Here is a 21827-nt window from a genome sequence, read left to right as displayed (position 1 = left end):
TACAGTAAGCCACAGCCAAATCTTTCAAACATAGCCCAAGACATGTATGTTTTAGGATGAGAGTAGACTGAGAGGTATATGTACAGAAGACTGAAGCTTGCAGCATCAACCATACCAGACCACTCTGCCCAGGCTTGTAATGTCAATGTACCTTTTCTCTATCATCAGCCACATCACAGACCAGGTCATCTGTATCCAGTATGGCCTCCTCCCCTTCGCTCTTCAAGCTTCGTATCCGGACCCAGTATTCGTCAGTCTGAATATGTAAAAACAGCAAAGAAAGGCATGTCAATGAAATGTGTTTAGCTCACCCAACTCCAGCAAATGCTGAAAAAAATGGTGCACAACTCGATTCTGATTTTGTCAGCTGTACAGCAATATTCCAAAATGAACGATCCAAAGATAAATTTGCTTTATAACGTGAAGCATCAAGATAGCTCAAAAAAAAGAACAGACATACACGTGCATGTACAAGTACATGTACATGTGTGTATCAAGCACTGGTGTTACAGTGCTTCCATGTTAGGGTTGGACAAAGTCAATAAATTTCATGCACATGTAGACATGTAGCCAGCAACTACACCAATGCAACAGAGCATCTCTATCAGTACAGAGCACAATTTTAGAACAACTCGTCAAAACACATCCAGCAGGTTCAAGGAGAGATTGATCATCCACCCCTGATGGGTTTCTGAGTCCAGATTTAGGCTTATCCTGGTAGTCCAACCTCTTGACAACCTCTTCCATTCTCATCTCAGCTACTGTCGTCACCTCACACACCAACATGCTCATTTATCAACCCATCCAGATTCTCTCATCCATCTTTTTGTTTTTCTGGAGATCCATACAGAGGGTGGGCCATTTACCAGTCCACACTAAAAGGTGTAATGTAATTTATTGAAGGTCAGGATAACACAAGGAGTGAAATATGGACCATTACTAGTTAGCATTCCTGGTGCACACCCCAGGTATATTTTTAGGCCAACCTGTACAACCTGCCCAATTAGCATACACCTGCATACCCAATTGCTGTTAATAGAGCTCTGGTTACCATCATTTAGCCAACCAGTAGTAATTTCCTGGTACTCCTGCCCAATACTCTTAACAGAAAGTGCCTGAGGCTGCATGTGAATCCGTTGTCTAAACCTACATGTAGGTCTGGGTCTTTGCTCAATTGGAAATGTGCAGAGATGTGTAGACAATAGAGTAGACCTAGCCAGAGCTCTGGAAGCCCATTCCGGACATGGCCAACCTTTCTGTTTCCAGGCTTGTTTTGTTTACACCACACTAATGAATGCTGTCCACAAGCCAGTGGAGCTGTGACTACAGATACATGTATGCCCACCCATCAAACAGCCTTGAAGCAAGGCTAATGGCAAATAAATCAACTCAAAGTGTGAATTAAAGAAAAAACTTGGCCCTGAATACTTCAAACACACTTGCACCCTGGAATTAATGTATACACACCCAGGCCATTACCGCTCTGAGGAGGGCAAGGCAATTTCTTTCGTTAGAAGAGTCATACCAACATTGCAGGAACACAAATTGGTTCCTGTAAGTTTTGTAGTCCCGGCAACACTCATGTTTCAATACATGTACATGCAGCGGAGACAGGCAAGAAGGCCACTCACATACATGTACATAATTCTGCTCCCAGCATACTAGCAAGGACACCCTGTAAAGGTAGAACTCAAACCCTCACTGCATTTAAGCATAGTCGGTTCAAGCATGGAGGTATATGTAGTTTCTACCTCCTTGGTTCAAGCAAGCCTGTTACACCATACATTGCTATGGAAAATGCAGTCTCAAGGAAACAATTACCTCTGAGAGTACTGGTGGACCCCTGTGGACCCCTGCCTAGAGCGAGGTGTCCCACAGATAAACAAACAGAGAAGTTGGCAGCCCCAGCCTGCACTGCACACAAGGGCCCACCCTGGTATCTTGATGATTTCCAGACATGCTCAGTCACTAGAAATATGACCAGCGAAATCAAACACCCGCAGACATGATGTCATCCAGTGGCAAGGAAAGTAACACTGACAGCAATTATGCACATCAGAAAATCAGAGCAATGTATTTGTGGCCTGGGTCATTTGGATGTGGAAAACTTCTTTATGAAACTGGCAAAACATGGGGAAAATTGTGGCTTTAGGAAAAAAACTACACCATTATCAAAATGGTACAGCTGAAGAGAGCTTAACAACTTAACATAAAAATGCTGAACATTTTTATCACAAAGGATGAAAACTGAAAAATACGAAAAAGTCCTAAACGAATCTCAACATTAGTCACAAAAGAATAAGAAAAGACTATGCCAAAGTACATTGCCAAAACAGACACCTTAACAGGTATGTTCTTTGATGACTTCTCTGCCGAAAAAAATAAAGGATCCTACAACATTTCCAATATTCCTTCTGTTCACCCTATTCCTAGCTATTTTTATTTTAGGGTTGTGTTCCAGTTTAGATGTATACTGGTCCATGTACATGTAGATATACATACAACTTTCCATAATGACAAATTTCCTCCTTACATCCAATAAATTACCATGACATCATATCTAATTTGGGATGACTTTTCTCCATGAAAATTTGGACAATCCACAGCCAATTTATTTTTGACATTGTGTTTCGTGGTTTGTTTTGTGGCTCACTCCAAAAACCTTCTGCTCTTACATCCAACTTTACAAAAGGGAACACCTCAAAATAATAAAAGCGATGACATACAAGGGAAACTGCGGTATCTTGAAGAGAATTCATTCAGTCTGAATCAGGGGATTGGAAGAGTTTTTATTACCAGTTTCAGTTTCACTGTTACCAGCTACCAATGTTTATTCCCCTCCTACCACACTGCTGGCAATCTGACCACAGTAACATGTTTCTCTTGGAATATTTCTGAATTTTACATCAATGAAAACATTTAAAAGCTTTGACAATGAATGCAATATTTTAACTCAAACTGTTATTTTCAACAAAAGTTGTGCTGTGATTTTGAAAAGCTGGTCTCCATACATTACATAACAACATTCAATATGGGCGATTCACAATAGTGCGCCACCAAGAGGTTACAATACGGCCAATCCTAACGAAATTTGTTGACTCTTTCATTGGGTCGACATATTTCGCACACTGTGATTGGCCAAAGCATTGCAGACTCTTGGTGGCGCACTACTGTGACAGTAGTTCAACATCGTCTTATGAGAGGAATAATTGTTTATATTAACTCATGAACTCTCTGAGAAAATTTTTGTTGCCATTTGAGATGGAATGCAAGGTCAGCTGATTCAAACGGGACAAAAAGACAACGGCATGTAGGAACGTGATAAAAAATTACTCCCATTTCAACAGCGACAAAATGGCAAGGTGATAAGAACAACAGATCACTTGAAGGCATCTGAAGATTGTTCAAATGTCAGACGAGTTCAGCTACATTTTCAGGACAGCCACTCCTCGTAAAATACCCCATGAATGTTATCTACTACAGCATACAATGAACTTCATGCATAACACCTGTTACATGTACATTACCTTTATGAGTAAATCAATACCTCAAAATCACAACCAATGAACTTTTGCTGTCACCATATGTGTACTTAAGTTTCTATCGTCGCTGTGACATTTTGCACTTATATCTTTTAGATATGCAGGTACATGTATGTTCCATTAACCCTTTCTTCTGCGAAATGTCTCAGTGTGAACGGAATTTTCCTTTTATTCTCTTATCTCCATAAACTCTATCAGTATATTGACAAATTAAGCAGAAACAGAGCAAATCTAAATCAAATGCAACCAACCTTCTGCTTTTATTAATTATGAGAATCATAGAACACAAGAGAGGTGATAAATGGCACCAACCATCTGACCATTCCAAAGCATGAAAGCGTACTAGTTGCTACTGGCTAAAGCCGTGTTCGCGCTTGGTTTCTGTAGATTTTACTGAGCCAATGGTCAAATAAAAATGGTCAAATGTGACCCCTGTCCGAACTTGGACTTTCGACACAGGAAAATTTTACCGAGACCGCGAGTGAAGTAACCGAGCTGGCAATGCAAGTTGACTTATGAGGGCGCTTTGCGTGACCCTTCCACATTTATTTTTGTCCTTAGACACAATGTTACCATCCTCATCATCATCTGGAAATGGTGCACTATTAACACCAGTTAATCTTCCAACAGTGTCAATAAAAATTTCTGCCATGATTGCGACCAAAAGACAAAAGGTTTACTGGAAATATTTGCCAAATGCCATACCATGAGGAAACGTGCAATACACATGCACAGTTTCCCTGCATGCAGCATGCCGTTGTTCTCAACCCAGATGGACCGTACATGTATGCTCTCCAAGCCACTTTCCTATGCTTTTACAGACTCACGCTGTCCGCACTGGACTTAGTCTTTCCATCTCATGAAAAGTGTCTCGGTAATTTTTCCTGGGCAGAAGTTGGCCGGTAGAAATGACCGCACGGCTCAGTAAAAGTAACCGAGAGGAAAACGTCCTAGGATGTCCGCACTAAACTTAAAATAGGAAAAGTAACCATTTTCTCGGTAAACTTTAACCGAAAAAAAGTCCAGTGGGAACACAGCTTATTAGGGAAAGCTTGATAGTGATACAGCAACAGTGCAGGTAGTCCTGGGCACAGCACCAAGGCTATCGAATCAATATTCATTTGAAGCAAGCTATGGGACCAAGGGACCACCCCCCTCTCCTTTGTGTTGGTCACTGTTTTACCAGAATCTCCGGAATCCTTATAGACATCTAGGGGAGATGTGTTAGGTATGCATGTACATGTAGTTACAGTCTAGAGTGTGTATAGGGTTTGGACATATGGGGGGTACCCTTCCATCCCATCTTGCAGGGTATAGGAATCATAGCTTTCAAACTGACCATACCTGCCACAATCAAACACCACCTTCTGTGGAATCTTCTTTTATCGAGGACTACAGAGCCTTGGCACCATTATTTTGCACACTGACTCGACGCCCTGAATCTACAATAAAGTGTATGTGTCATCAGTTGAACACACAGTGTTGAATTGTGTCCGATATGGCAAAGTTCCTGGCCAAAACAGGTAGAGGATTAGCATTTCAAACAGCCTTCAGGATACTTGATATTTCTTCTAATCAAATGCAATGGCAGCACCAGGCTCCTTGCTCCCCAGCTGATAAAAACTAGGAGGCAGAACCTCATCAAATCTCTACCCAAGGGCAGGGGACGCTTCAGTTGAGCAACTCAGGAATAATATAACATCCTTGCCAATAGAAAAATCACTGAACCAAATTAAACGAGTAGACACATTAATGCATTACCGTGTAAGCATGTGTTACCAATTTTAACAATGTTACCACCTGAGTATGTATACCTCTAGGGTGCTATAATTTGCAGTGGTAAATTATGTTACACAGTCCGTTGTCCGCCACATTTTGATAACTCAATGTATGGCAGGATTGGACAACACATGGACACTCCAGTGGGACTCAACTATTTCCGCAAAAATTGATTGATTTGTTGTCTGTCAGTTTTATTATAATACATCTTCAAGCAGCATCAAGCGCTTTCCAGCAAGGATTTGGGTCGGCATAGAATGTCCAATTCACTTACCAGTATGCCACACAAACAACATGTACATGTTAATTAATGTACGTACACCTGCAGGGACCAGTTTTCAGGCCGTGACTATTTCTATTGAGAGGCAAGGGAGAAAGGGCAAAATTTAGAAATCCAATCATCACTCCCAAGGTGACAAATAGCATGGAGGCTGCGGTTAAAGTGACCCAGGCCATGTACGATATACATGTACATGATTTCCATGTACATGTACGTTAACTTAAAGTGTGAAATAGTGAGGAGGGCGAAGGGCAAGGAAGCCAGACAGCTTAACTATGTGATCAGTTACACCAAACTCAATGCAGTCAGGCTACACTTGTTTTCTACCACATCTACACTTGTTTTCTACCACATCCGATACCACTGCACCAATGGATAATTTCCATGGTCTCCACCAATGCTGATCCACTAACTATACACGTACATTTACACTGAGGGAAGTCCCACGAACCCAGCCCAGGCATTCACTGAGGAATGTCCACTCACAAGGCGGCTCAGTCACAGGCACGAATACGGTGACCTTAACAACCAACATGACATAAAGGAACAGGAAAATCTGAACTACCTCTGACAAGAAGACCTTCAGTAGCTTTGCAGAATGACAAATAAACAAACTTACCTTACAATAAAAGTCACTGTGAAGTAATGTGTACCAATCTCAAACCGCAGTCTTCGGAACAAAAACCTACATGTACATGTATGTATGAACACTAACTGCAAACCTCACAATGCCACCGGCCTTCTGAAAACTGAACCACAACAGTTGAAACTCTGCTCTCCAAAAACTCTCCTGCGCATTCCAGGCAAGGTCACTGTCACCACGCCAGTCACTTAAACCGCAAAACAATCAGCGCCAAAAATCAAAACACATGTTCAAAGTGGGAAAACAGTAATGACTAAAAATTCCCTGATGCCTGCTGGATGCTATTTGTAGGATTCTGGGACAAAGCACTGGAGTCTTAAGGGAATTGGCTGACTAAAAAAAAACTACAAGTCAATAAATAATACAGTGTAAATCAAGCACACCAGCCTGAAACTGTGCATAGGCACTGAGAACCTCCCTCCCCTACCGGTATGTACCAGTACCATGCAGGTGCCCGTTCATCTATACCTCCAACTCCTTGCATCTCAAACCAAGATATGTTTGCATTTGAAGAGAACAAATTTGATGACATTAGGCATTGATGGACAACAGGTTTAAGTAATTCACCTAGATTTTGAGTGAACAGATTTTATTCAAGTGTTTGGAAAAGGTACAGAAACTCTTTCAAATAATGTTTAAATCTGACAAAACTACAGCTGAGATCAGCTCTTTAGACAGAGAGTATTCAGGCTGCAGGTTTTAAAGAAAATTGGAAAGTTGTACAACAGAAAAGGAGGAGGTTGTCTAAAGTAAAATGGTTATGATGATTGAATGGAAGTAGGCCATTAAGAGTTGACAAGCAAGATATACCCAGGTACATGTAACAAATGCAATGCAGCAATAGATAGTCCCAAACAAAAAAGTCTCCACCGTAATGACGCATCTGGAATAAAAAACCTCCCTGGGAACGGAGCAAAAACTCCCTCCCTTTAAAAAAAAAATGGGGCAGGCTCGAAGTCACGAGAATACATACTGTATAAGTAGCATCAGGCATGGCAAGGTGGAGAAAGCAAACCCTCGGCCCGTAAATGTATGGGTCAACAGACAGAAAATAATGGAACCAACATTCAAGAGAGAACACCGAGATGATGCAGGAACTGATCAGCAACATTTGGTGTATTGTGCATCTAGAACATCTTTTACATGGATCCAGTTCTGTGAAACAGCTGAACGAAGACTGGTGTTGAGGAAAAGTAAGATTCTTCTTGTGGAATTATAGCTGGCTTTAAGCCTTTAGGAGAGGAGATAGTAATCAATTACAAAAGCCATCTTTTTCTCTCTTTTTTAAACTGCACCTTGGTTTTTCCAACGAATTTGGCATTTTCCTGAAATTTTTTCTTAAACTTTTAAATACGTACAAATTTTCTATACTGTTAATAATGGCAAGTTAGTGTTGTACTGCTGAATCTGAACCATGTCTCTCGCAGTTTCCTTGGTCCAAAAACCAAAATGAGTGATGAATGAGATTGGTGGCATTCAATTTTACGCTCCCAGTGCAACAAAGCCAGATTTACAACTCTTTAAATCAGAGGCACAGGGAGTATGTTGAAACCTTGTCTGAGGAGCGTGACAGATTTCCAGGCTTAGCCCTTTTCACATTCCAGTGGCCCAAGAAATCACAGCAAATGAACTGCAGAGGAATGCTTTGTGTGTTTGCCATCCTTGCCCTGAATAAAATGTGGGTCGACTTGGCCAGGTTCACCTACCATGTAAGAGTGTAGCCCTCAGCCCAAACCCTCCGTGTATATACCCAGCAAGAAATGAGACCGAGGGATACCCCCCCCAACATGTCCAATCCCTATACACATTCCAGGCTATTGTTACTTAACACATCCCCCCAAGATGTCTGAAAGGAATTCCCCAGATTCCTGCGAGACAATGGCCAACACAAAGCAGGGGGGGTTCTCTCCGTCTCATACCTTGCTGCATATGTCCATGTATTACATGTACCTTTCATGTATACAAATGGCAAGCAAATGAAATGGGGTTCCTATGGAGATAGAGTCATTCCACTAATAGAGGTACAATGTACATGTACATGTAATTTAAGAGATTCTACAGGTGCAGGCCCAAACACTGTTTAACAGGTGCAGTTTAATCATTGAATAACCAGCATCAACAAAGCACTTCTGGTAAATTGGCAGAGAACTCAACTCAAGATTGTGTTCTAATGACAATTAATGGTCCATCAGGTACTTGTGATACATGTAGATTCGAATATCCTCTCGTAAAGTCTTGAGGTTACTTTGTGGAGGGACGAGTCTACATGTACATGTACCAACTCAAAACTGAGATTCTATTGAATTCTGAGTCCACTTTTGCCCCTCAAGTTGAACCAAGCTTCCACCACACTGACTGAAAGAGTGACTCTAATGGTCAAACCACAATGTCCAAGGGACCAATATACCCCTCCCCCATTCTCCAGTAGTTGAAGTCAGCTTGGAATGAAGGCACTAAGGAACTAGGAAGAGTAATTGGTACACAACCTGTCAGGCTTATTTATAATAAGAACCAGACCTATTGTTTGCCACCATCTCTGATGTTTATAGGCAGCTACAGCTATAAAAACGAGTCATTTGGCCTCACCACAAATAACCAGTGCAAAAGAGAGAGGGGGGGGGATTTACAATGAAGGGACCACCTAAGCACTTCATTTTCAAACAGTCACTGAAATATCCACACCAGGGAGCCCTCCTTTGGCCAAAATGAGCCAGTTCAGTATGTCAAAAAGGCCAGGCCATTCGGGACGAAAGACATACAAGTTGGCGTATTGCCACAACGACTGGACAGACTTCAGTCGGATGCGCATACATACATGTACTGTTCCTGCCCTTCTTTCTTGTTGGGCATACACTGTTAGCATTTATCAAACTGGCTCATTGGAAAGTTCTAGGTGGACCATGGACAGTTTTACTGTGGACTCATTTCCTCAATTAATTGGTCTGAGTTTTTGCTGACAGGTTGCAATTTGAACACTGACTGGAAACTGGGCCCAATTTCATGACGATAATAAGCACAAGATTTTACGCTAACAGAGGCTCCATGTATTTCATGAAGAACACAAGCAGTCGGAAAAAAGGCACGCTAACATCGGAGGAAAAATTTGTTTCACATAGTGACAAAACAACAGAAATCTCTATGCACCTGCAACCATAAGCACAACCACACCAAGCACCGCCATGAAATAGTGCTTACTGTTCACAACATTTTCTGCTATAGTCAGCACAACTTTTTCCGCTAACTATTAAGTAGTGCTATGAAATTGGGCCCTGGTCTTGCACATAGCACCGGCCCATCCTGTCTCGGGACACATCAGTCTTGGCAATGATCAAAACTGGTCTCCTTCAGTCCTCCGGAATCCTGGCTCAATTCCTGACATGTCAACCACCTGTCATTGGTACTTGGACCGGGCTCAGGTCCACTAAATCCTCACTTCATCTTGCAGCATCTAGGAGACTTAGCTTCATGGATGAATAGGAGACCGCCAAGATCAGGCAAAGGTTGAAGGTCAGGAGGTCACATGACACAACAAAACAAACAAAATAATCTCAGGCATGCACTAACAAGGGAATACACACCCTCTAAGAAAAGGAACAAATAATTTCTTATTTCAGGAATTTTTTTTAACTGTCAATGTTTAAAACTACATCGGGAAGTCCTTGATCATCAAAAAAAACTAACCCTTCATTCCAAAGTTTGCGGGGATGGTATCTTTGTGCTTGTTTAACTTGGGTAAGAGTTCAAGGATTACCTTCTTTCATTTTTTAAAACACTTATCACTGTGGATCACTTTTCAAAACTGTGTCCAAGTCACTGCAAAGTACATTTGGATGTAAATGAAGAACCTTCACAGATACAATGCATTTACATGTACATAAGTAGATGTAAAAGGTCAATGACCTAAGGTCACTGGCAAACTGAAAGGTTCCCATAAATTGTACAAAGAGTCAAGTGTCTGACTGATTTATGTCTACAGGGTGCTTGTCAAGACACACCCAAGCTTTCTTTGACCAATCCATGCCTTACCATTGTTTTTAAGTACAAGCGTGTTTTGTTTTGACCTGAGTGGTTTAAATTAAAAGGAGTACATTTTCCTACATTCAATGAAAACAGTTATCCCACAGAAATGACAAATTTCCACCAACATGTACACTGTAAGTGTCAATTGTAGAGTCTACAGCAACTTAAATCTATTTTGAGATGTAAATGCACGAGCACCAACTTTTGTGAAATTACATCCATAGCAAGGACTCGAGTTTGCTGGATAACAAGGAATGAATGTACACCCACTGTGGTCCTTTGGGGAGCAAGATACCGGGTAGAAGCCTCAGCACATGTACAAACCATCCACGGGACATGCTGGGCTTCAATCTGGGACCCCAGGCTTTCTTTATTGCTGGAAATCCCTCCATTATCTGTTCAACATTCCCGGCATAACTCTCCAGTGTAAAATGATCAACCCACCGAGATCTGACATTCAATGTTGGGAAGGCTGCGCAATAAGAAATGATTACAGGAATGCTGTAGGTTTATTGAGCGGTCATTTGGGTAAACAAATAGATTGCTAATTACTGAGGGGAAAAGATTTGCTCTTGCATGAACACTCATAACCTAGGCATTAATATTCACCTGTTATTTGATTTCGTATTAGCAGATGCCATATGTTATTCCTACTTACATGTATTTCTGGTGAGTAAACTACTTTGAGGCATGATCTGTCGGGCACAAAATGCAAGTTTGCATTTTAAGAAGTTATCTTACCCAGTCATGCAAGAAGTATAAAAGTACAATGTGCTTGTATACACATGTAGGCCTACATGTAAAGTTCATTGCAGCAAATTCACATAGTGTAATACATGTACATGTATTTTTGTGCAATTGTGGACAAGTAGGGGTTTCTAAGACGTCGCTAAAATTTTGACCAGAGCGCTTCCAAGGAAGGGGACGGGACCTCTTCTTTAGGGGCGAAGGATTTCTCCTAAATTGACTGTATGCAACATCATCGTCACTTGCGCTGCACATACACTGTACATGTGCATACACACTCTGCACACTAGCAACCAAACATCCAGCCCCAAGTTGTAGTGGTGATTACTGCTTGACCCCAGACAACCTCTGACCTTGGCTGACCTCTGTGAGAGGTCTGGGTGAAGCGGGTGCTCAGACACTGTCACAATCATATGCACTAGAAATAGGGGTTTGGTGTCTGCAGCACAGGGGCAACCTGTTATTACTGTAGCATCTGGAGGAACCAAGGACAACCAATCACTTGTACTGATATGACTGTCGATCTTTCTGCAAGATGTTGGCATTAGCATAGCAAGATTATATCATGCCAGTATAAAACCCAGAGACTATGTTCAACTCAAACCACTCACATTAATCCTTCATACTCAATTCAGTATTATTACAATGGAAAATGACTGACTTCAAACACAAATCACAATTAACCTAACCCACTAGGGTGTCTGTAAAATCATATTGAAATTGGAGGATTTGGGACAGTTGGGGTTATTTAAAGCCACTACAGGATTTTATGTCTTTTGAAAATTGAATGTCTGAGTTAGAAGAAGCAACATAATTTTACCGTACATTCTCATGCAAAATGACATGTACAAGTTCACTGTACTGACTGGTACATGTACAAAGTACACCAGAAGCAGTACATGACCAGTACCATACGGCCCTGGTGTACTGACATTATACATGAACATACACACCTAAGTACCGATACCTTGCTTCCAAATAACAACTTGAGTTGAGAATTGTCTCTTCATGCACCGGTACATGTACTTAATACAATAACTACATTATGCAGACCTGCCAACCTTGACATAGTCCTTTCTGAGGTCAGGCATTACAACACAATACATTCAAATTTTGCATGAATTGAAGGCTCATTTAAATACCTTTTATAATCAACTGTGTGGTGATGCCTGACCTCAGGAAGGAGTCCAGCATGTTGGCAGGGCTGATTATGTATTACTGGTAATTCAGTGAAGGGTAGGAAATCTTTACATGCACACAGTATGTGTGAAGATAATGTGCAGTTCTTTTTTGTGTTGGCATCCTATGTACATGAACCTGTCACATGGTCTGTACAAATATTTTGACAATGTTTGCATACATGCACAGGTTTTCAGCAGGTTAAAGCAAACAGTGTGTTCTCTACAATACTGACCATTAAATCTCACATGAATCTTGACAGATATTTTTAAATGTTGGCATGTATTTTTCACCAGATTGGCATTTTTGTTACGATGTTGACATTATACATGTTTTGACTACATTGGCACGTTTTTCAGGAGGGATCGAAAGAAATGTTGACTCATACAATGTTGCCATTTTTTTTAAAAGTTGAATGGTAAATGTTACAGTTGAAAAAAAAAGTTCCAATTAGCCTATGAGATTGACAGTTGCAATGCAGAGTTGAATATGAAAGTCTGATTTGGCATGCCATTATATGGTAGATGGATGTTTAGTTTACGGCACATGTGTTGTATCACGTTGTTGTATTACTGGTAATTCAGTGAAGGGTAGGAAATCTTTACATGCACACAGTATGTGTGAAGATAATGTGCAGTTCTTTTTTGTGTTGGCATCCTATGTACATGAACCTGTCACATGGTCTGTACAAATATTTTGACAATGTTTGCATACATGCACAGGTTTTCAGCAGGTTAAAGCAAACAGTGTGTTCTCTACAATACTGACCATTAAATCTCACATGAATCTTGACAGATATTTTTAAATGTTGGCATGTATTTTTCACCAGATTGGCATTTTTGTTACGATGTTGACATTATACATGTTTTGACTACATTGGCACGTTTTTCAGGAGGGATCGAAAGAAATGTTGACTCATACAATGTTGCCATTTTTTTTAAAAGTTGAATGGTAAATGTTACAGTTGAAAAAAAAAGTTCCAATTAGCCTATGAGATTGACAGTTGCAATGCAGAGTTGAATATGAAAGTCTGATTTGGCATGCCATTATATGGTAGATGGATGTTTAGTTTACGGCACATGTGTTGTATCACTAGTAAACTTAGCCTGAAAGTCATGTGACACAAATTCAAACACCTGTACATGTACCAGTATATTTAAAATGGCTAAAAAGTTTTAACACACTGGTTTAACTACCAGTACATGGACACATAAGATGTTGATGCAATAGGTTGTTTCCAGGAAAAAAACTCCACCAGAGCCTGTCCGTTAGCACCAATATTCCTGTCTGCTCTACAGCGTATCTCTAACTTCCTGGTTCTCAACCTACAGGATTCCATAATCCTTAATAACTTCCTGAATTGTTACATATTGTTTCCTGGAGATCAGTTCAATATACTCCTGCCAATATCCTCCATGCCCTAAGAGAGACCAAAATCCTGAGGGGGGCCAAACTAAATGTAAGCCCCCCCCCAACAATTAAGCTTCCTGTTTCTTGACCTAACCTACATGTATTTTGCTGAATTTCCCTTAAAAGCATTGGGCAGAAATTTTTTTTTAAAAGGGAATTAAGCTAGGGAAAAAATGAGTCTGTTGTTGTTTGTAATGCACAAAGATTCAACAGAGCTCCACGTACATGTATAGTATGCACTATACGGAACTTGCAACTACAGTGCCCTTTAAAATGTTGTTCATGTCATTGGAAACAAATGACAGGTGACCTCTCTTGCTGTTCTACTTTTAACCGGTTAACAACACTACCATTAATGATACTGAATCAGCATCAAATGGTGCCAACATTATTTTATGACCTCCATTCAGTTTTCACATGGCATGTACACTGTACGTAGTGGAAAACAGAACTACTGTACTGTACATGTTTTGGGGGGGACTTTATAGTACCAATAGAAGAATATCAATTAATTACATGTACATGTACTTGTAGCTAGAAGTTCCATTATTCCCAACAATGCTAAACATGTACTGTTACTCAATTTTTAGTTTCGAGTGCGTGGTTGTTGATATTTCAAATTGCAAACATGGCCATCAGGGTTTTTTCTTTTACACGCAAACTCAATGCAGGCTTTCAGGAATTATTCTACAAAACATTACATGTACGTGCTGTACGTTGGAAATTTCTCCAGGAAAGCAAAACCTGTCAGCGAAAAGCAAACCAAATAATTTATGACATTACCGGTGCCACCAAGTAAATTGGAGTTCAATAATTAATGCATGTTTTGATATATAAATATGCAGGGTTCACACCTTTATAAAAAATACTCTATGAAACAGAATGCTTGGGCCTCTGGCAAACACTCAATATGTGTAGATGGAGTCAAGGACCACGCACAGTACGTACATGTACATGTATACATGAACGCCTACATGTATGTAAGTTTGGACTAGGTACATGCATTATGTGTGTACATACTGTCATCGTTTCTCATCTGTTCCAACCACCCACATATTGTATAAACTCTGAATAACCAAATCCATAGACTGAATACGTATTTCGTTCAGGGCTTGATTTACCCCCCCAAAAAGTGGCATGCACTGGTTGCATGTTGAGCAAAGAACCTACGTGCACCAGGAAAAACCTACATGCACCATAATTTGGCAAATACCGATAGCACATATTCCCGTATATAGCAATTATTTAAGGATTATAAGCCAAAGATAAGGTTAGGTGTGTACATGTATTATGAATCTGCTGTGAGGAATGGGAGAAAGAAATAGCACGGTTGTACACTATCTGGTCAAGAATTCAACCAACTTTATTCTTATTCCCACTTATTGGTAAATATATGCGGGAAATGAGTATGTTGGTGGTTAAAAAGTTACATGCACGTCATGCATGCTCAGTAAAAAAGCTACGTGTACGTGCAGAAGCAAAAATCTACATGCACTGGTGCATGCGTGCACTGGGTAAATCAAGCCCTGATTCTATTCCGCAGCTTGTCGCTTCACAGTTATCAGCACGGCCGACAGCTGCACCAGTAACGTATGCAAATATGGATTGAACTTTGACATACAAATGGGGAAAAAAACACCTTTATGCATGCATTTCCATGAGACCATTGATTCAACCAGCTCTCCCTAGACATACAACAAAGAATCCTGCAATCAGAATGCGTACTCTGGGATTTTGTTATCAACAACATAAGGCCAGGTCAGAGGAGGTCAAATTTATTACAGAAAATAAAACGTGCTTTACAATACAGGTACCGGTATCTCTTCAAGTCCATTTTTTATTTTGGAGTGAGCGACACGACTCCTCAAGCAAAGAGTTTCAACAGGGTCACCATCTCGTTCAAATCAATTTATCCTACTTGCTCAAGTTTTTCATTGAGATTTAAAGATGTATATTCAAGGCTGGGATTAGAGAAACCAATGACAATGGAATACCAGGTATTGTACATGTATGTATAGCACACCCAGAGTGAACTCAAATTTGTTTAAAGGGGCAACATATTGATTCAAGTACTCTCCAAGAGTTTTTAGAAGGACAAGCAGCACAGACGTCACACAGAGATACCCTACCCTTTAATAATTAGGATTCTTATTTGTTTTCAAATGTACACTTTCACATTAGGGGGGGTATGTATTGCAAAGCGAGTTTACGAGCACATCAATAGAAACGATGGCATTTACAGATCTAAGTTACGGAAACTGAGACCCCTAACCAGACCATTTATTTCTAAAAAAAAAAAACCATTCCACATGCACTACCATGTACATACATGTACATTGACCGGTACATGTACATCATGTACATGTACACCAAGCGGTACATGTACATCATACATGTGTATGCACCGGTACTAACCTGGGATATTTCATCATTCTGCCTGTACAATTCATATGCATACAGTTGTACACGTTCCAGTTCACAATGACATGTAATTGTAGGCATTTCGTACAAGGTGCAGGTAGGTATTGTGACACATACGTTGGACTTTCAATCGGTTTGTCCCTCATATCAGGAACTGATGTATCACTGACTATGCAGGTACAATGTAGCATACATGTACATGTATGATGTAGTTACCACACAGCAAACCTGGACACTGTGTGAACAAGACTACAAGGTCATTAGATGGTACACTAACAGTATGTCACTTAATAGTGCACCATGGGGTGAAAATTACAAATTACACTGGTACAAGGCTTTCAACAAAACAGAATTTCCAAGTGACATGAAATAAATGCATTGCAACCATTCAACAGCCCACAGCTACTGGAATGCGTCTCCACATGGGTAATAAACTCTACAATAAACTCGACCACATGTACATGTACTGCACGCTGTACTGTACTACATGGAACTGAAATTCATTCTCAACATGTGCTTGTTCGTTGTCAGTGCTTATGTCATAAGAATTTACACATCTGCATACACATGTACATGAATGTTGGAACATGGATGTATTTTTAACATTCATTGTTCAGTAGGCATTTGCTTGGCAGACGATGGTAAAGATCTCTACCCGTAATTTAAGCATTTCACCAAACTGAATGCTGACAGACAGACCACAATTCAATCATGATTTGTTCACTGAACCCAAGTCTCGTCTTGTATTTTCGGTGAGCGATGAGTGTAATAAAATCATCCGCATCTACCGTTATCAACGTCCCATAGCCTCTCCATCTCCTCTCCCTAATGCTTGTACAGCGACAGGCATGATCACATCATACGCTGTGTGGTTACAGATTGCTAGTCTGAAACTAAGGACTACGGAACCTTTTCTCCTGAGAATTTCAGACACCATGTAAACCTGCTAGCTGAGCGCACCTGCACAGGGAGTTTAATAATGACAAGACAGCATCTGCTGAGTCACAGACCGTTTGAGCACCATCGCCTTAGTTAATGAGACTGAGAGGAGCTGTCACTAAACAGGGGCACACCCATAGCCTTCTGAGAATGCTCAGGGTTGAGACATTAAGATGTAACAGGCAATGGAAGTAATTATATGTAAACTCATCCTGTGAAGGGGTGACACATTCTCACAAAGACCATCCTAAAACTAACCCCTTTGTTCAATGCTGTGTACATAAGTACAGCAGTTAACACGCAACTGCAAATTTGGCCAGCCTTGACACAAACAAACATGCAAGTAAGCTTGGCCTTTTTCTTTACTTTCTTCTCCACATGTACATCTACCGACACATTTCTCTTTCTGCACTACGCAAGTTCACAGCCCTCTACATTGTATTTTTGCTCACTCCAGCATACCGGTACATGTACATAAAAGTCCTCATCGGTTACCATCCTACACACTAGGGGTACACATGGAAGCCCAGTATCTCCATGTGGTGACCTGTGGTGACCTCCCTAGCTTTGTTTACAAAAATGCTGCAGAATAATCCACAATGTTTATCTTTGTGCTGTGCCATTACAGACAAAATACCAATGGTTAGATGAAATGGCTAGATGGCTACCTATTCCAAACAATTACCAAAAAGCAGAATGTTAGAACTCTCCACACTGGCTTTAAAAGTGATCATGGAGGGCTTACATGTACATGTAATTCACTGCTCATTTTCCATTAATTTTTTTTTTACTGTTGGTAAACTGAAGGAAATTTGGGGGTAAATTTTCACACGCAAAAATTTGAAACTACCCATATAGGTACATGTAAATGGGTGGGTCCCATTTCCTGAAATTATGAAAAGCTGCTCCAAAAAAATGAATTTTATGTAGAACACTGCATGCACAGTGCATGCATTAGTATTTCCCCATCAAACCATGTTTTTCAAATAATAAAAACTATAAAAAAATTTATCTCTTTAAACTCCATGTAATAAATCACTTTTTAAGTCCCAATAAACACATCACATTTGGTTGAGGCATACATGTACATGTACGCACAATGCCCCTTTAGACTGTGCTTGTTCACTGAAGCATTAAAGCAAATCTTGGTAACACAAACACAGGAACAGTGTAAGGCAGGTGGGCAGGCAGGATTGCATGAGCATGGAAGTGAAATAAAACCACAGGAAATTACATGCTTCATACAAAAAACCTTTTTCACAGAACCATTACTTAGGCAATAAACCACCAATCCTAGTCACCTCAAATGTACTTCAAATTATTTGTCTGCCATATATGGATCTTAGCCCTGAGTAAGCCACTGTTGATCTTGTTCCTCGTATCCGTATTCTAAATTGTTCACAGTTGAATGGGATGGGATCAGACTCTGGATTTTTGTGGGATGCAAGCCTCTCTTTCATTTTATTCAAATCTTACATATAAAACACTAAGACATGTACAAGTACATTTATCACAAATTCCAGTTTATTCATCAGAGTGAACAGGTGGGCCTAATAATTTGTCTGGAAAATTTCATTTATTCTTTCACTGATGCCCTCAACAAGTTCAAAATGAAAAGTCAACTTTGCTTTCAGTATCAACATGGCCTAATGAGGAATAATGTTCATTACAGAGCTAGGAATCCAGGGCATCATGTGGCCATCACTGTTTTGTACATGACATGTGTACGCTAGACTGGTAGCAAGTTTATGTTCATTTGACAAGCCTTTGTTAGTGAGGCCTTCAACTGGGAACAACTACGCGAAGTAACCATTTGACATTTCATGAAAATGTCAACTTTCAGTTTATGCTTTTCCTTAGGCTTAATTCCACTCCATTCAAACAGAAGGAACAAAGTGGGTGTTTTTCATTTTCCTCACTGCTGACTGAAATGGAGGAACTGACTTTTCTGCCTAACACTTTTTTCCACAAAAACTGTACAGAATCAAGCTATCATAAACTATAAATTTAGCCTGATGAAGACAAGAGCTTGTATCACTTCATGGGTTTCCATCATTTCCCAACTTTTGGGTCACTTTTAAATTCCACACAATACAGGCAGGGTCTTCTACAAGTATTGAATTTCATTTGGCTTGGGCTTTGACTTTATTTCCGTCCAATTCAGCTTTAAAAAGATTGAAAAATTGCTGACATTACATAAGTACTTCACAGGATTTCATGACAGGACAGCAGCTTGTCAACTCTCCAGTTAGTATGACTTGTTCCCCCTTATCTCCCAAGGGTTCAAAATCCAATCATTTGCCCCAGAGGTCCTCCACAGACAGAGTCAAACTCCATATTCTGAGCTTGAAGTTGAATGAAGTGCCCTGTCCAATGACACTGACCACAACAGGAATACCAGACAATGAGCTAGTGTGCCCTCCATACCACAGACCACACCTGCACACACTGCACCTGCGTACACCGCACCTGTTAGTCTGCAGGATTTCTTCACTTAATTAAATTTAAAAGCACGAACATGAATTCATGACAAGGTTGATGAATTTACCATCACTGTTCAGATCTGAGGCTCAAATTGTGATACTAACTTTCATGTTATTGTTAACGTTATGTCCATGTAGGGTACTTAAGACCAGGCCTATACCATTTCCTTCTTGAACCATTCCATGCCCTTCCATCAAAACAAGAGATGGTCAGTAAATCAAACGTTACATGTACATGTACTAGAATGATCATTCTGCAAACTATTGTACTAATGCATTTCACGAAACATTTAAAGCAAATGCCTGCTTTGGCTTTCTGCATGATAACGGGACTCCATGAAATCTCACAATTTCATAATTTTTTATATCCAAAAAATTTGAAATGTTTTCCTAACTTGGTGTTACGATAATCACGCTTCCATGAGAAAGTACATTTTTTATCATTTTTTGGTACTTTTTACAAAAAGTATTCATGTCTCTTTAAGTCCAGTGGTGCATAATTCTTTTACACAGACAAGTGCCGATATCTCATACTAATGGACTTCAACCTCCAGCAGACTTGTGCAGTAAGTGCATGTACATGGGCACGTTCTTTCTCCCGTTGTTCAAAATGAGCGTGCTTGTTACTCGCACTTTTTTATTCCGCCATGGTTCAACATAGGTTGAACTTCAAACCTAGAAATCATTGACACTGTAGTCGTTACTGTGGAAACCTGCTTGGAACTGTCAACAGCAAATTCACATTTCCCACATACCAAGCATGCAAACTGTTCTCCATTGTATATAATAATCAATTATAACACTCAGTTCTTATATAGCGCATAGGCCTATTACGGAATGTCTCTATCCACTTATCCCTGCACTTTACACACAACATTATTCCTAATCCATGCTGACTGCAGATAATGCTGAATGCTGTGTCCTTCACTACACTCACCACCGAAAATCCAACATTCACAAAAGAGTTTTCAGTTTGGCACTGAATAGCTAGCTAAAAATTACCCAGTCTTTAGGACATAAAATTCCAATGTACATGAAGATACGGTACACGCAATAATGAAGTGCACAAAAGATACACAAGCACCTGCTAGATATTACTGTTGTGTGACTGAGTTATTGGGTATTTCTTTAAAAAAAATAAACTCACATTTGAATAATTTGTGAGTTTGAACTTTCACTGTCGAACTGCAACACATTTCTGCTGGCAAAGACTGCAATTCAAATACCTGATTGTACATGTACTTACCCTTCCTGCAGCTTTCTTGTATCTCTGGACCGACTTCTCCATCAATTCTGCAACAGTGAGGTCCCCACTCCCACAGGGGACCACCACTTTGACAGTTCCAAAACATACTGTCACCTTCATGGTTTGTAGTCGAGTGAATTATGAAGTGACATCAATGTTCCAAACCAAGAACGAAATTCACCAAAATTCACCAACTCGTCATGACATTTACATGTATGCTTAAGCTGTCAACACATTGTTCACTCGAATGCAAAGAAGTCCAGAAATACTCATCAACTGTCCCAGGATCTGGCAGGCTAATTAATAGTTTTATCGTGGGCAGTCCGGGCGCGGCGTGTTTCAACGATGAGTCACAGGCCGGTGGTTGGGCCCTGTTGCACCGGCGAAGGTCCACGAGTGATCACGGTGCAACTAAGCGGTAAAACTTTCTGCGTCGGTGTCACGCATTCATTAATCGGATTACCTCCAGTAAATCTGCGAAAAAGGTAAACATTAAGACACCAGATATCAGCTTTCATACTCATGGATGTTCTGGGATAGGGTTTCAAAGTCAAAATCAAACAAATCGCGCTCAAAAGTATAAAATACGACTTAACTGTTTAAGACAAATAACGTCAATCGCTGAACCGGATTCGTAACAAATACTGTTCACGAGTTTGGGACACAAAAATCACAGATGGGCGCGAACAACTCACCAGTAGTTTGAGTGAAATACTTCAAATAATGTCTCCATTTCTTCCCCAAGTAGTTACCTCGATCCTACTTATGACGAACTTTCATCACTCAAACACCTTTTCGACGGAAAAGGGGGAAAATTTGGGTGGTATTTTGAACGTTTTGACTCAAAACATTACCACATCCGACATTCGTTGTGGCCGGCTATGTGGTTGTAAGTGGACTATACCATTCAATATTTCGGGGAGGACGAAGGATACCGCTGACAGGAGGGGAAGAGTCTGTTTTCAAAACTAAAGTACTGCACTCTACCATGTTTATCTCTTTGCTTGAAAATCCTTCGAGAAATTGAATATACGCAGTAAAAATAATATTTTGACAATGAAATGAGCACTGAAATATTTAAATGATATTAGTTCAAGGCACCCAATTTTACAACCCCCGTGAGCCCGAATCAAAAGTC

General features: G+C 40.2%; 1 protein-coding gene across 3 annotated transcripts in view; it reads right to left on the bottom strand.

Annotated features, from left to right (window-relative positions):
* Positions 1-21827, bottom strand: part of LOC110973573 (partitioning defective 3 homolog) — a 73792-nt gene that overhangs the window by 47970 nt on the left and 3995 nt on the right. For 2 of the 3 annotated variants that reach the window (XM_087147914.1, XM_087147915.1), the window contains exons 1-3: positions 21385-21574; positions 20690-21163; positions 152-256 (exon numbers count right to left, since the gene is read on the bottom strand). In XM_087147914.1, coding sequence (XP_087004040.1) covers positions 152-256; positions 20690-20809 — 225 coding nt within the window. In that variant the 5' untranslated portion in view covers positions 20810-21163; positions 21385-21574. Of the gene's footprint in view, positions 1-151; positions 257-20689; positions 21164-21384; positions 21575-21827 lie in introns of those variants that run through there. The other variant, XM_022224479.2, reaches the window with a different exon arrangement.

Source organism: Acanthaster planci, linkage group LG17 (assembly GCF_054643075.1).
Source record: "Acanthaster planci isolate LZ-2023a linkage group LG17, COTS_SCS, whole genome shotgun sequence".
In the NCBI taxonomy this organism is placed as follows: Eukaryota; Metazoa; Echinodermata; class Asteroidea; order Valvatida; family Acanthasteridae; genus Acanthaster; species Acanthaster planci.
The sequence above is the reverse complement of the archived record's forward strand: the minus strand, read 5'-3'. Positions and strand labels throughout refer to the sequence as shown.